This window comes from Colletotrichum spaethianum (assembly GCF_022836535.1).
Source record: "Colletotrichum spaethianum MAFF 239500 DNA, contig31, whole genome shotgun sequence".
Classification (NCBI taxonomy): Eukaryota; Fungi; Ascomycota; class Sordariomycetes; order Glomerellales; family Glomerellaceae; genus Colletotrichum; species Colletotrichum spaethianum.
In genome coordinates, this window is record NW_026054801.1 from 478,631 (window position 1) to 493,920 (window position 15,290).

Genomic DNA, 15,290 nt, shown 5'->3' on the forward strand with positions numbered 1-15,290 from the left:
TCTACGTCCATCTACTCGTAAGCGCCTGTGCTCTCATGTCGCTGGTCATTGCAAATGTCTCCCAGAACCAAGATGCCCTTGTGGCGGACTTGCCAAAGGAATTCGGCCAGATAATCGGCAGAAGTTTTCGGGAAGCTTTCAATCTGGCCAAGACATACAATACTACATCGCGCGCTTCGCGGAAGCTCTGGAAGAGGTTGCTGTTGCAGCTTAAGATTCTGCCCACAGAGGTGCAACGATTACGTAGCGCCTCGACCGACCCAGGCACACGGCAGCAAATAGACTCAAGGACAAACAGAGTTTCGAGAGGCCTGGTATCTGGTTTGGAGCCAATTGGGACGAAGGTGGCATCGACAGCCCCAGAAGATGACTCGAAACTACCAGTGAGAATGGTTGATGAACTAAATGGAAATAACAAACCTTTCCGTCATACCTCCAGCATTCAGATCATTCTAGATTTTACAATGCTATCCGACAACATAGATCTAACAACGTCAGCGTTGGATGGCACTGAAGAGGTGGGTAACCTTTCTGGCATCGGCGGCATTACGCCCACGTTCCAGGATTGGCCGTTCATTGACGGAAGTACTTTTTTCTCAGAAGGCGAGTTATTGTACGAAGAATGACAGTGACATTTCATTTCACTTGCATAAATGCAATATCACAAGGATATCGGATCAGTCTTAGAGCAGTGGCTAATTGGTCATCTATATAACGGCTCGCTTACGACGAGCCTTTTTGTTTGTTATTTGAAGATCACATTTAAAAACGCGATAGTTTCTGTTCTCTGTTCTCTGGCGATGAGACGATACACAAATACTGATTTCATTTCCTTTGAAACCCATCCAATCTCTCAAACCATCAATGTAAAAGCCCAGTGTATCTAGCATACGATCGACATCCTGATCAATGACATCCTCCAAGCTCTTCGGTTGCGCATAGAACGCAGGCACTAGTGGAAAGATAACAGCGCCCGCGCGCCGCAGAAATAGCATGTTGTCAAGATGTATATCATTCAGCGGTGTATCTCTTACGGCAAGCGCTAACCGGCGGCCCTCTTTCAGTGTCACGTCGGCAGCCTGCGTGATAAGGTCCCCGCCAAAGCCTGCGCGGATGGAGGCCAGAGTTTTCATGCTACAGGGCACAATAATCATGCCATCATGCTGGAAGGACCCCGATGCTATTGGCGCTGACATGTCCCTTGCCGTGTAGTTGTCATGTGCGAGTTCGTGGATCTGCGCCTCGTTGAGGGATGTCTCGTACTTGAGTGTAGCAAGAGCCCACTTGCTCATGATAAGGTGTGTTTCTACCTCCAGCACACGCATGATTTCAAGAAGGCGAATTGCGTAAGGCGTCCCGGTTGCACCCGTGATACCGACAAATATCCGCTTGCGCCGGGGCGGCAGATATCGGACCTTGGTTTAGACCCTTCGAATTCGGTGGCGGCAGATATGAGAAGCTTGCTGCCATCAAGATGTGTTGGAGTCAAGGAGATGGGTACTTCATCTCTTCCACATCTCGCCCGCGAACGGCTGATGTTCACGCAATTGGATTCCTGTCTTGTATTGAAGGTGCGTATTCGTGATGCAACAGCTCCGGAGCGCCCCGAACCTTTCGCAACGTGAAATCGACCGTAGCATCCTGGATCAAGAGAGAATATGTCGCCGCTGTTTTGAGAATAAGATGACTCATCAATATCAACGCAGGGATGAATTGAAGTAGCATTAGTGTAGCCGATAATGATTGAGTGAAGCAGAGCAGAGGCCGTAGAGTGTTTTGGAGCATGTTCTTCAAAAAAACATGACTTTCGGCAGATATCTAGGGATATAGACTCCAGTCACTGTCGATGGTTCTAAGACCTGCATGTACAATAATGTAACACGCCACCCAACGACAGGTAGCCCTTCGTCCGGATAGCTCCAATCAGCGGAACGCAGTCCGGAACGCCCTAGCTGACCCTTTCCGCGCCTGTCCACGCACCAGATTCCACAATTACTTCGTATGCTACCGCTCTAGATACCTAAAACAATGGTACAAGAAACGCAAATTACTGCAATGTGTGTCCATTTCGCTCTACTGAAAAGGAAACTACATCTACTATTGCCTCTCCCAAAACACTTGCAGTTATGTCAGCCCATCGACAAGCAGTTACACTTTTTTACTACTTTCATACTGGATAAAACCGCTCCTTTTTTGCAATGTATTACCGTCTAGGCCTATCCACGAAGCAAGGCACCACTAGTCAAGCCCGTATCAACCAGGTAGATCCCGTGGAAGCGCAGCTTGATTTCAGGAAGTTTATCGACATCCTTCGACAGGACAATGACCTGGTAGATATCAGTCAGGAAGTTGATCCTCATCTCGAAGTTGGCGCAATTGTTCGACGGGTAAGTGAGCTCAATGACAAAGCACCACTTTTCAATAATGTCAAGGGCGCTTGCAACGGTATGTGGCGCATATTCGGCAATGCAGCCGGTTTGCGACAAGGAGAGATTAAAAAGTTTGGGAGGATTACCAGAAACCTAGGCTTGCCGCCAGATGTGACTTGGAAAAACATTTCAGACCGATTCATCTCTTGAAAGAAAGCGAAACCACTACCTACCATCGCATTGCCGACCGGCCCATGTAAAGAGAATAAAGTTTTCGGCGATGACATCGACCTTGAGGCATTACCAGTTCCATTTCTACACAAAAATGATGGTGGCAAGTATCTGGCCACTTACGGAATACATGTTCTCCAGACACCAGGCAAGTCTTGGACAAACTGGTCCATCTTCAGAGGTATGGTTCACGACAAGAATCACTTGGTCTGTCTTGTCGTCTCAGGGAAACACAACTCGATCATTCGAGACTTGTGGTTGAAAGAGGGGAAAACTGAGATGCCTTGGGCTTTGGCTCTTGGCGTACCACCGATCGCGTCCATCGTGGCTTCAATGCCCGTTCCAGAGGGTGTATCCGAGAGCCAGTACGTCGGTGCCATCACGGGCAGGTCGTTGAAACTTGTCAAGTGTGGACTCAATGATCTCATGGTGCCAGCAAATAGTGAGATCGTTCTAGAGGGCACGATGTCTTTTACAAAAACAGCCCCTGAAGGTCCGTTCGGCGACTATCTGGCTATTGTCTTTGATAAAGAGGCACGACCTGGGCCACTCTTCAAAGTTGAAGCCATAACCTACAGAAACGATCCAATCCTGCCCATTTCTTGCCCAGGAAACATTGTTGATGAATCTGTAAGATACCCTCGCAGTTTCTTGAACTACCACTAACTCATGGAAGCACACTACGGCACAACTAGCGGCTCCTGAACTATTACTCCTCTGTCAGGAGCACGGACTTCCCATCAAAGAGGCTTTTGCACCAGTCGAAACATTGGCCACATGGTGTGCGCTACAGGTAGATACCGACGGGCTGCGAGAGATGCACACCAACTCTGCCACTTTTTGCAGGAAACTCGGCGAGATTGCGTTTAGCAACAAGAGTTGCATGCTCATCAACCACAAACTTCTTGTGGGAGATGACATCGATGTCTACAACTGGAACAAGGTTATGCGGGCATTCGCCACACGCTGTCGGCCCGGCCACGATGACCATCACTTTGAAGATGTCCGATCACATCCTTTGACGCCTTACATGTCCCAATTTCCAAACATACCTAGACGTGGCGGTAAAGTAGTGTCTGACTGTATACTCGCGTCTGAGTATGAAAGACCAAGAGACTTCAATCACGTTGATTTTGACCATTCGTATCCTGATGATGTCAAGCGCAAGGTTCTGGGCAACTGGTCGATGATGGGGTTTTCAGAAAGATGAGATGTCCACTGCTTGATGAATATCACAAAAGTCAGGTGTTGGATATTGCGTGTGTACGAAGTCAGCCAACTTGTAAATCTAGAGCGGCTGATTCGAATGTTGCAAGGCTTCTGGCAGCCCCAGAAGAGTTGCAACATATGGCATGTAACCAGCATAGAAACTAATTATTCTCAATTGATCAAACATCAATTTAGGTATATACAGGCATAATTCTTCTCTCATAGCAAATCATCTTTGCCGCGATTTTGACCTGTATTCAGGACACAAGTACGCCGCCATGTTGGCTTGTCCGTTTGCCATAGGAAACACGTTTCCAATAACCCTTGATCCGTAAACGGTCCTCTCCGTTACATAGTTTTCCGTCACATGGTACCTGTGGTTCTAGACGCGATCGTGCATCAAGCTATGATACCGGAATGTTCCGATAGTGATGCCCTTCCGGGTGGACTCACCTTCCGATCTGGCTCAAGGAACACCCGATGATAGGGTTGAAGGTATTTTCCAAAGGCCCGGAATGGAGCTTTACTTGAGGGGGAACCTCGATGCCTGGTCCATATGACCTTTTCTCATACAATATTGTTTGGCGTGATTTAACAACCAAAACAAAACAGACAAGTGAGAAGATACATTTGACACAGCTTGTCCCCAAAGCATACAGCTGTACTCAAAGGTCTAATTTCCAGAGACCACCAAAGATATCATCTACCTCTAAGCAACATTTGTAACCCAAATTTCACAATGTACAATGTCATAGTTGTCGGGGCAGGTGCGTCATCAAGTTGTACACATAAAGCAAGAAGGAGCGCCAGCTAACACGTACTGTAGGCTGGTATGGCCTAGCTGCCGCTAGAGCGTACATTCAGGACCACCCCAACGATAACGTCCTTGTTATTGAGGCCGAGAGCACTTGTGGTAGCACCTGGTCAAATAACAGGCTGTATCCTGGTTTGAAGTCCAATAACCTATGGGGATCCTATGAATACCCTGAGTTTCCCATGCTGGAGGAAGTTTATGGCGTTACAGAGGGCCAACATATTCCTGCTGCTGTCCTCCATCGGTGCTTGACAGACTTTGCAAAGAAGTTTGGAGTCTTCGAAAAGACTCGCTTCGATACTAAAGTTACATCAGTAGAGTCCACGTCGACTGAAACGTGGAAGATCAGTGTAACTTCAAGTGAATTCAACGGTGGAGATGAGGTGTTGGAGACAGAAAAGCTCATCTTGACCACCGGTCTGACATCAGAGCCCAATCTGCCCACCTAGACAGGACAAGAGACTTTTACCCCCAGACTTCTCCACGCGAAGGAGTTTTGCGTGAATGCAGATACTGTCAACACCTGCAAGAAGGCGGTTGTAGTTGGCGCCGTCAAGTCTGCTTTTGACTGCGCCTACGCTTACGCCCCATCTGAGGGAAGCGTACAGGTGGATCTGATCATTCGGGCGACTGGTGACGTGCCCGTCTGGCTGTGCCCGCCTTATATTACGCCGTTTCTCCAGAAGATGGAAGGTCTTCTTTGCACACGTGCGTTGACGTGGTTCAATCCCTGCCCTTGGGGCGCCGAGGAAGGCTACGGGATAGTTCGCCGTTTCCTGCACAACACCGGCATCGGCAACTTCATTGTCAACGACTTTTGGAACGTACTCAGCATGGACGTTGTAAATGCTCATGGCTACAACGACCATCCCGAAGTCTTCAAGCTTAAGCCCTGGCAGAGCCCCATGTGGACAGGCAGTGGTGTTGGAATACACAATTACGAAACCAACTTCTACGACCTTGTAAGGCAAGGAAAGATCCGCGTTCATTTGGCCGATATTTTACGTCCTGATGGCGCGACAGTAAATCTTACCAACGGCGAAGTCATCGAAACAGACATTGTCCTGTGTGCAATGGGCTGGAGGAAAGAGCCCTCCCTCGAATTCATCAAATTCGACAGAGGTTTGAAGCAGCAGAATCTAGAGAGGGAGAGACTGATCAACGATGCGAACGTGGAGATACGCTCTATGTTCCCAATGCTGAATGACCAACCTGTGCTGCGGCGAGAGCAGCCAAAGGGCGAGCCGCTCCACAACTATCGGTTTATCGTTCCGAGCCAGTCGGTATTCAAGAAGAACATTGCTTATGCTGGCATGGTCAGCACCGTTTTTACTTCTGTATTTGCCAGTGTTCAAGGCCTCTGGATCTCGGCGTACTTTGATGGAAAGCTGCAGCGAGCACTAAAATCGGAGGTAGATGTAACGAAGGAGGTCATGTTGCATACGCAGTTTGGGAGATGGCGATACCCTTGTGGCTATGGTGCGAGTCTGCCTGACTTTGCCTTCGATTCGGTGCCGTATGTCGACTTGCTCCTCAACGACCTTGGCCTCAAGGCTCACAGAAAGACATCCACTATTGTTGACCTAGTTGAGGCATACAAGCCGGCCGACTACGCGGGAGTTGCGCAGGAGTGGGAAAATAAGCAGTGATTGGATATACTCAGTCGAGTCTTTCTACTCGTGTCGCGCATCTTGAAAACATTTTTGAGATATTCACAATCGCAAACCAAGGACACATACATCTGCCATACTGTGTTTGGGAATAAGATATATGACAATGCACTACGGGACTTGTGCTGATATCATTACTGCATCAGTAACCCAAGGTATAGTTCTGTAGGATGTGTTAAAGTGAGTTGGTTTGACATCAATGACCAAGAGAGTCCGAGCAAATGATATATAACATGATGATATTGACATGACTGAAGCTAGAAGAGCAATCCGTTGGGCCATGAAACTGGGTTTCCAATGCATAACTACACAGGCTTGTGTTGTATGAGACTCTGGTATGTGGAGTCTTTGCCATTCGCACTACGCACACTCTGATTGTCCCTTCCTCATCATCACGTCTGTTGCAGCATGTCCCTTGAGAATCAAGCCTCCGCACCTGAATCCTAGATCAGCCGCGTTACGGTATCAAACCGATGATACTGACTGGTCTTTTTGGCGCTGCGGGCGTGTGCGGCACGCGCCTGCTTGGCGGCCTTGAGCTTGTCGCGTTTCGCTTTGGCCGCAGCTAAGCCGGTACGTGCGTGGGCAGCGCGAGCCTGCTTCGCCACTTTGAGATCATTATCGGCGCGGGACATGTTTGTTGATTTGTGTGGTGGGTTGGTTTGTATTCGTGCTCGTTGTGTGTGTGGTATTGACAGACACTCCGTTAGTGGTGGTATTTAGGCTAGGCAGCTGAGGTGCTATGATGTTGCTGGTTTCGGCTGGCGACTCCCCGGCTTCCGTGCTTCAGCCACAACGGAATGCAGCTCCGAGTTGAGTGATCCAATCAAATCGCTGGATGGTGTTAGGGCCTTCACAGCCACCCCCATACTCGCCCAGCCACAGCGCAAGACCCTGAGTGCGGCCATTCCGGCTTCCCTACCTACTTCAAGATGGAGCTCCGGAGCGGACGTGCAGTCGGGTCGACTATCGACACGGGGCCCGCCCACAGACCTTTCCTGGGAAACGCAGATAACATGAGCTTGGGAGCATTCACCCCAGCGCCGACCTTGAGGATTAAAGCGACTTGAAACATTGCGTTGTTTGCTTATTGACACCTCGCGCTTCGAGCTGACAAGATGCAAGACGGATAGCTGAGAATTAGTGCTTACTATTTTGGAATACCCCACTCTCACCAGGCATCAATCCGATTGATTGGCGCTGAGACAGTTCGGCTAACAAAACAACAGACCACCCTGTGGCTTAAATAGATACATTCCCCCACTATGCCGACAGCTCACCAACACACCTGACCTGAAGCCAATGGGACTCGCTTGCCTGTCTCCCAGTGATAAATCAATGTGCATTCTTTGATTCGTCTGCTCGCTTTTCTTGCTTCATACTGCCTAGTCTATGTCTCCTCTGCAGGGTGTTGCGCGACAAGCAATCCCCGACCCCCAGCCAAACCATGGCCGGAACCCTTGTCGTCCGCAAACGGAGCACTCAATGTAGAACCAAAGTGAAGACTGGTTGTACAACCTGCAGGTCAGTCGCAAATCTCATTAACGGTCTACGCACCAAAATTGAGGCTGTAGATGGGATTTCAGCTTGGTAGCGATCATGCTAACTTGGCAATAGAATAAGAAAGGTCAAGTGCGACGAGAACAAGCCCTTTTGCCAAAAATGTGTCGGCACTGGTCGTACTTGCGACGGCTACGAGTCTCCCTTTCGACTCGTTCTCAACAAGGAACCCATCAACACCTCTCGTACTGACGGCATCAAGTCATGTGCTGCTGGTTGGCAACTTGTTCGGCCCACCTTAACTGGTATTAAGATCTCCCCTAAGGACATCGACGTCCTCGGGCGTTATTTCTCAACCAAGACTATGTTTGACGTGAACTTGGGCTGCAATGAAGAGGCGAGACAAATCCTTCAAGCCAGCTTGACTGATCCGACAATCCGACATGCGGTCTCATCTCTCAGAGCTCTTCGGGAACATCTCGAGACGACCGGAGACGTTGCAGCATCTGTAGCCCAGCAGACCCCGGGCTACGGCTATGGCTATGGCCTCCAGCAGTACTGTATGGCTTTAGGGGGTCTCGCGTCCAAACTGTCTTCTCCGAGCCCTAGCGGACTGAAGTCAGCGTTACTTTGCTGTCAGATCTTCATCAGTATTGAGCAAGTGCGGGGGAACTTTGGTGCCATGGCCCAGCACATGGTTCGAGGACTCAGCATCATGCACGAGTATCGGGCAAGGCCAAGCTTTGTGGCTGCAAATAGATTGGTACCAGCACACCATGACCAAATACCCCTGCTCGATGTTTTCATCATCAAGCTGTTCGCTGCACCATGCAAGTTTGCGGATCCTCCAGGAACCACCGATGTAAGCGGAACGGCGGTAGCAGCATGTCCGACATCGCCGGATCGACAGCTTGCTGAATCATGTAATCTTCGCACGATTGTACCCAACATACAGAAAGGGCTCACTAGTATCGCTCTAATGACGCTTAAATTTCTCGACAAAGTGTCGCACGTCGAATCGGCGGGAAACGCCCTTCAACTCCTATCCGAGAAAACATCTCTGCTGGACTCGTTAGAACTGTGGATCATCGATCTGGAACTCATACTTGTGGACATTGGGCATCTTCAAGCTGAGCCTCTTTCAGTATCTTTTTTGCGCTTCTTTCATCAGATGCTGAGAATCATTCTCCAGGGAGCACTTTATTCTTCACCAGATCATGATGCCGAGCTACGGGCCGAGATTGGCCAGTTGCATTACATAGCTGGCAATATAGAGGAAGGAGTCAAGGCTTATAGAATGTGCGGTGGGACTTAAGTGGTCTAGGGGAGCCATCTAAAGTAAGATGACATATTTATGGCGATTTAGCACAATCCTTGCAAGCAACGTGCTTAAGTCTTGTCATTTGCACAACCGAAAACACTCGCAATTCACTTAACGGAATCATTGGCGTATTGTCTTCTGCAGAAACTAGTATATAGGCCTGTTGAAATCGACGAAACATCTACATTTGCACCCTTCCTACTACCCCTCAGTTGCTAACGATGGGAGCCGCGGCTTGCTGGCCGCTTTGAGGCAACTTCTTGTCCTCGCCCAACATCTGACCGAGCAAGTCGCCGGACTTCTTGACCGCTTTTTTGGCGGCTTCCTGCGCTGAAATAAGACCAAGAGAGCCGTGAACCATGTTGAGGGCACGGCCGTCGATGATATCGGAGGTGAATGTGTCGATGTTGACCGTGTCCTCTGAACGCACCATCTCTCGAGCGCGCACAGTGTTGAGAATGTTCATCTCGTCAGGAGTGAGGTACGCCTCAAGCTCCTTGTGACTATTCGCACGCCCGGAGGCCTCCAGTTCTTCGACCCTTTTCAGGACAGCATCACGCTTGGCAGCGTCCACGGGCGCCGCGAAAGCCTTCAAGCAAAAGTCAACTGTCTTGTTCACTTCATCTTGGGTGAGTTTTCCGTGGGTGTCGGCGGTTCCTTGAATAACTGCAATTTCGTCAGTAATAAGCGGGATTGAAGATTCGATCTGTTTGGTCCAGCTCGAAGGAGACACTTACTAGGTCGGAAGTGGGCGAATGCGCGGTCAAAGCCTTCCTCGTCCCAGTCGCTGAGTACGGGCTCGTCATTCTCCCTGATTTGTTTGAGTGCGCTCAGGACAATAAGCAGGAAGCGAGTGTAACCCTCGGCAACTTTCTTCGAGTGCCACTCGAGAGCTTCGTGCTCGCTGCATTGGCCCTTAATAGAGGCACAGATGGTTGCGGCTGCTGAAAGCCCGCTGGCTACGGCCAAGTGGACACCTGATGAGAAGAATGGGTCAATGAAGCAACCGGCATCGCCGACGATGCGGGCATTGTAGCTCGCGTAGGATGAGGCGCTGTACGACCAGTCGGAGGCGGACTTGATCTCATCAGTAACGAGCTTGGCATCCTTGAGCATGGGCCCAAGGATTCTGGGCACAGCCTTGAGCATTTCCAAGTAGAATGCCTTGCCGCCTGGGGAACCCATCTCCTTCTTCTTGCGGGTAGCGACCTCCTGGTTGATGACCACACCGACCGACACGGTGTCATTGTGAAGTGGAATGAACCAGGCCCAGCCGCTGCCATCTAGAGTTAGGAAATATCAGCAACAGGTTACCGAAGGAGATACGGAGTCAATGCGAACCTGAGAGAGCCTCAAAGTAAGGAACACCCTCCTGAGGCGTCCCGACACCGTAACGTCCAGCTCCTTGCCAGTAGCCCCAGCTGGCTACATTCTTGAGACCCTGGTTGAAATGGCGGTTCTTGAGGTACTTGGTGCTCATGATGCCGATCCGACCGCTGGCGTCAATAATGTAGTCGAACTTGATGACGCCCGACGTGCCGTCCTCTTTGCGTGTCCAGGTGGCTGATACGGGACGGCCGGGGTCCAGAGTCTTGTCGTCAGCGGTGCTTGGGCCGTCGTGGGGCGCAAACTCAATGGCCGTGACCTTGACGCCATCAAAGATTCGAGCGCCGTTCTTGCCCGCATGTCTGAAGATGAGGTCGTCGGATTCGGAGCGGATAACGTTCCAAGAATAGGCGTTGGGGCCACCGGCGCCGATGAAGTCGGTATCTGTCTGGCATTAGCATAGCTTTACATGACAGTTCGTTCGAGGATGGCTTATCGACTTACAGGCTGGATCTTTGTTGTTTAATACGAAGGCTGCACCAATCTGTACAAATAAAACCGTCAGTCTTTTACCTAGCGAGGTCCATCCCAGCACATTTGTGAAGTACCTTCTTGTAAAAACCATGCGCAGCGAAAGTGTCGTCGAGGTCGATAAATCGGAAGAAGTGGCGCAAGGATGGCAGCATGCTCTCTCCAATGTGGTATCTACGGATGATTCAGAACTTGGTGAACCCCTTGCCAACTGATGTGGCATTTGTCTGGTCGCACTCACCTCGGGAACTTGTCGCCTTCGAGGACGACAGCGTCGATTCCCTCGCGGGCCAACGCCGAGGCTGCGTACGAGCCGGCTGGACCACCGCCGATGACGAGGACTTTGGTATACTCTGGAATCGACATTGTGCTCTATTTTCTATGAGTGTTCAATGTGTGCGGAAGAGAAAATGATGACTTGGAAGAGACGGGGCACTTGGACTGATTAGCCGAATCGTAGCATCGAGAACCAGTCAACCTCATATAAAGGTTTTGAAAAGCGTGCAATCTATCTAAAATCACCGACCATATCCCGCTAACAACGGTGCCCGAGAGACGCCATATTCAACACTACCGGGTTTGTGTCGTACGAAAGCTGACGTGCAGCAGTCGACGGGGTGGATACATGGCAGTGCTGGTTCAGGTCGGTCTTTTTTGGTCGGTGTCCGTTGGATCCCGGCCCCATAAAGCGACACAGCTGCAGATCGATTCGGCATTTTCCCCAACACATCTATGACATTTGTTTTTCTTTTAGTCGAAACTCACACTTTGCAAACCAAGCATACAGCATTGAAACCAACCTTCGTCACCATGTCCGAAATATCTGGCACCGAAACCTGCACCTCGACAGACCACAGTACTAGCAAAATGGAGAAGGGCAGTATCGTGTCGCCGTCGCCTCAGGACGACTCTGTCAAAACCATACAGGCGGAGGAAAGGGCGCAGCAGTTGAATGAGTATCCTGACGGCGGACCAACTGCCTGGCTCGCCGTCGCTGGCGCAACTGCTTGCTTGTTCGTATCGTTCGGATGGGTCAACGTCATTGGCGTTTTCCAGGAATATTACCAGTCCAACCAGCTGCGTGATTACACGCCGTCGGAAATCGCCTGGATCCCTTCCCTTCAGAGTATGTCGCTCCCATGGCAGGTCCCTCACTGGTCTTGCAGCCTCTGACATTGAGCAGTTTTCTTCATGTTCGCTGGTGGCATCTTTGCCGGCAAGGTCTTCGACGACTTTGGACCACGCTACTTGCTCGTCGCCGGCACATTCTTGCATGTCTTGGGCTTGATGATGACCAGCATCTCCAAGACGTATTATCAGATCTTGTTGAGCCAAGCAGTCTGCTCTGCCATCGGCGCCTCGCTCGTCTTCAGTCCTGCGTTTTCAAGTGTATGCCCCAGCTTGTCCCAACGCTTGCAAACTTCAGTCTGCTGAGATCCTCTGTTTTTCTCTTAGGTCTCGACTTGGTTCCTCAAGAAGCGCGGCGCTGCACTTGGCATCGTTGCTGCCGGCTCATCCATCGGCGGGCTCGTCTTCCCAGCCCTCATCATCAACCTGCTCCCTCGAGTCGGCTTTGGCTGGACCCTTCGCTGCTGCGCATTCATGATCCTAGCGCTCTTGCTGTTTGCAAACTTTGCTCTCACAAGCCGCATCAGGCCTCAGAAACGTCCATTGGAGTTTATGGCATTTGTTCGGCCACTACGAGAGCCGGCCTTTGCCTTGTGGACTATTGCAGTCTTCTTCTTCTACTGTACGCTCAGGTAAAACGACCCTCCACATCGTACACGATGCTGATATTTCTTCCAGGGGGAATGTTCGTTCCTTTCACGTTTATTGTCGCCCACGCAACGGCCCACGGCATGTCGCCTCATCTCGCGCAATACCTCGTTATGATCCTGAACGCTACGAGGTAAGAATGCCAGACTCCCCCCTTGTGACAGCAATCACCTGACATCTACGCTTCCAGCCTTTTCGGGCGCACCGTGCCTAATGCCATGGCCGACAAAGTCGGACCCTTCAACGTAATGATCGTCATGGGGGCGTTGACGTCGATCCTGATCCTCGGCCTATGGCTCCCCTCGACCGGCGAAGCACCCATCATCCTGTTCGCAGTGCTATTTGGCATATCATCAGGCGCTGGCATCAGTCTCACGCCTGCTCTTTGTGCCAGGCTCTCGCCCATCCGAGACATCGGTGTCCGCACCGGTACAGTCTTTACAATTTCGGCGTTTGCCGGGCTGACCGGATCTCCCATTAGCGGTGCCATCATTTCAAGGAGCGGCGGGTCCTTCACCAATGCCATCGCCTTTGGTGGCACATCTTGTGCAATCGGGACGATGTTTTTTGTAGCTACCAGAGTTGCCTTTGCTGGCTGGAAGCCGGCTAAAATCTGATATTACTAGCAAGAGAAATAGCGGTTTCGTACTCAGGTATAATATAATATCTATCTGTGGATTCACTGTCTCACTTATCTTGTGGTTCTGTTCAAGACAATTCTATCGGCACACGAGATGGTGTATTGCTGTGAATTCGAAGTCTCTAATGTAGCTTTCTCTATGAGCAAAGCACCCATCATGAATCAAGGCTTGCTTTCTGCTTTTGGCCCGCTTGTGATAGCTCGACTATAAAGTGGCGTTTTCGTCCCCTCGTCGACTCCTGTCCATCGTTGTCCTCTAATCCTTTTCTTGGCTAATACCAACAAGCCTTCGATGACCACGGCAGCATCCGTAACAGTGAAACTTTGTTTCTCTACTCTTCTATCTTTTTCCTTCTCTTGTTGACAATATTATAGGAATCTGTAGGCTGTGGGTTTCCCAGATGATTTGCGGTAAGATACGTTGGAGCTGGAATTTTTCTGTAGTGCTCGCCAGTTGCGTACCCTTGAACTCTTGTCTGTTCAAAACGCACGGTGGTATAATAGTTTGTCATCAGGTTCATTCTTGTCTTTGTATTACACTATCTACGAGCGGCGGCTGCAGCCTGCTGGTCGGCGGCCAACAGCTTTTGGATGGCGGGCCTATTGACAACGCGATCCCACCAAGCTGCCACGGATTTCCGACTCTGGATGACGTCTGCATATCCGCACGCCAGAAGCCTTTGGATCATAGGAATATAGTAGATGTCCACAAGAGTGAAGTCCTTTCCAGCCATGTATTCTCTGTGTTGCAAGACACGCTCTGCCACGTCGAAAAACGCCTCGACCGACTTCAAGGCACCCGAGACGACGGCCTCATCGGCAGGAAGCCCCATGAACTTCTTGACGAACTTCTCGAAGGCGATTTTACCAGCAGGGTCGGCAAAGTAGAGCATTTCCTCCGACTGGGCCTGGTCAAACAGCGCCGAAGCATCGGCGTCGGAGTCCGAGGGCAGAAGGGGGAACGAGTACTTCTTGGCGAGATATTTGCAGATTGCACGACTCTCGTAAAGAGTGAAGCCATCGGGGAAAGTGACGGCGGGGACCTTTCCCCACGGGTGACGCTTCATGTTTTCTTCGGACTGGGGGGGGGCGCAGCGGCGTCAGTGATAGTTCATTATGCCGCAGGAAAATTGTCACCCACCTTTTGTTCGCCTTTTTGCAGATTGAGGAGCACGAGCTCATAATCCGTGAAGCCACCTTCGGCGAGAGTCAGGCGGACACGGTCCGTGTTGGTCGAACCGCGAGCGCCATAGAGAGTGAACGCTGGCGACATTTTGGAACGGTGCAGTAGATTGGACACGAGTCTCGGGCTGTTGGTGATGAGCTTCGACATGAGCTTTGGAGCTTTGGAGTTTTTTACTTTAGAGGGGTTGAGAACACCCAGTCGGCATTTTAAAGGATGACTGCGCCGCGAGCCAGGCCTCGGAACGGAGGGGTGACAGGCACAAGCATACCGATGAGCCCCGGCGCTCTCGACAGCACGTATGGTTGGCTGGTTCGCTCCCGCTGCCTAAACAAGCTAGCGCTGATGGGTGCCCCGCCGTCGGCCGGTGGATTCCGCGTAAGAGCCGTGCCGCGCGCTAGTCCTGCAGAGCCCCCCGCGCTAGCCGTCAAATCGAACGCTGACTAGCGTACTATGTAAGGGGTCGGTAAGAGTACGTCCTTACACAGCCACCACACTCAGATCCATACCTGGGTATCCAAGAGATGTACATAGCCTTACCACACTCGCACCACCACCATCCCGTTGGTCGGCTTCCGGCCCCTCATCCCGGCTAGATGTCTTTGCGGTGCGTGGTATCGGGCTCGGCATACAACTCGCCGGTAACCGAACTGGCAATCGATTCAGTTCACAATCGACTTCGAAGGGCAACAATGAATGCCGCCGCGAAATATAGAGTAA

At 50.8% G+C, this 15,290-nt stretch overlaps 5 protein-coding genes across 5 annotated transcripts; 3 read left to right on the top strand and 2 right to left on the bottom strand.

Moving 5' to 3' along the window:
- Positions 1 to 2,198: 2,198 nt before the first annotated feature.
- ColSpa_09924 (ferulic acid decarboxylase 1) lies at positions 2,199 to 3,810 on the top strand (the record flags this gene model as incomplete). Its single annotated transcript, XM_049276136.1, has 3 exons — positions 2,199 to 2,540; positions 2,583 to 3,230; positions 3,277 to 3,810. 3 exons carry the CDS (start codon positions 2,199 to 2,201, stop codon positions 3,808 to 3,810), a joined length of 1,524 nt encoding a protein of 507 aa, XP_049132093.1.
- Positions 3,811 to 4,548: 738 nt separating this feature from the next.
- Positions 4,549 to 6,272, top strand: ColSpa_09925 (FAD-dependent monooxygenase DEP4; the record flags this gene model as incomplete). The annotated part of the gene is made up of 3 exons (XM_049276137.1): positions 4,549 to 4,576; positions 4,636 to 5,040; positions 5,077 to 6,272. The coding sequence occupies 3 exons, from the start codon at positions 4,549 to 4,551 to the stop codon at positions 6,270 to 6,272; spliced, it is 1,629 nt and encodes a 542-aa protein (XP_049132094.1).
- Positions 6,273 to 6,736: 464 nt separating this feature from the next.
- Positions 6,737 to 6,928, bottom strand: ColSpa_09926 (uncharacterized protein; the record flags this gene model as incomplete). Its single annotated transcript, XM_049276138.1, has 1 exon — positions 6,737 to 6,928. One exon carries the CDS (start codon positions 6,926 to 6,928, stop codon positions 6,737 to 6,739), a length of 192 nt encoding a protein of 63 aa, XP_049132095.1.
- Positions 6,929 to 11,781: 4,853 nt separating this feature from the next.
- ColSpa_09927 (MFS transporter asaE) lies at positions 11,782 to 13,364 on the top strand (the record flags this gene model as incomplete). The annotated part of the gene is made up of 5 exons (XM_049276139.1): positions 11,782 to 12,097; positions 12,155 to 12,360; positions 12,427 to 12,721; positions 12,778 to 12,880; positions 12,938 to 13,364. The coding sequence occupies 5 exons, from the start codon at positions 11,782 to 11,784 to the stop codon at positions 13,362 to 13,364; spliced, it is 1,347 nt and encodes a 448-aa protein (XP_049132096.1).
- A 562-nt stretch (positions 13,365 to 13,926) lies between these two features.
- Positions 13,927 to 14,660, bottom strand: ColSpa_09928 (glutathione S-transferase PM239X14; the record flags this gene model as incomplete). Its single annotated transcript, XM_049276140.1, has 2 exons — positions 13,927 to 14,466; positions 14,529 to 14,660. The coding sequence occupies 2 exons, from the start codon at positions 14,658 to 14,660 to the stop codon at positions 13,927 to 13,929; spliced, it is 672 nt and encodes a 223-aa protein (XP_049132097.1).
- Between the last annotated feature and the right edge of the window lie 630 nt (positions 14,661 to 15,290).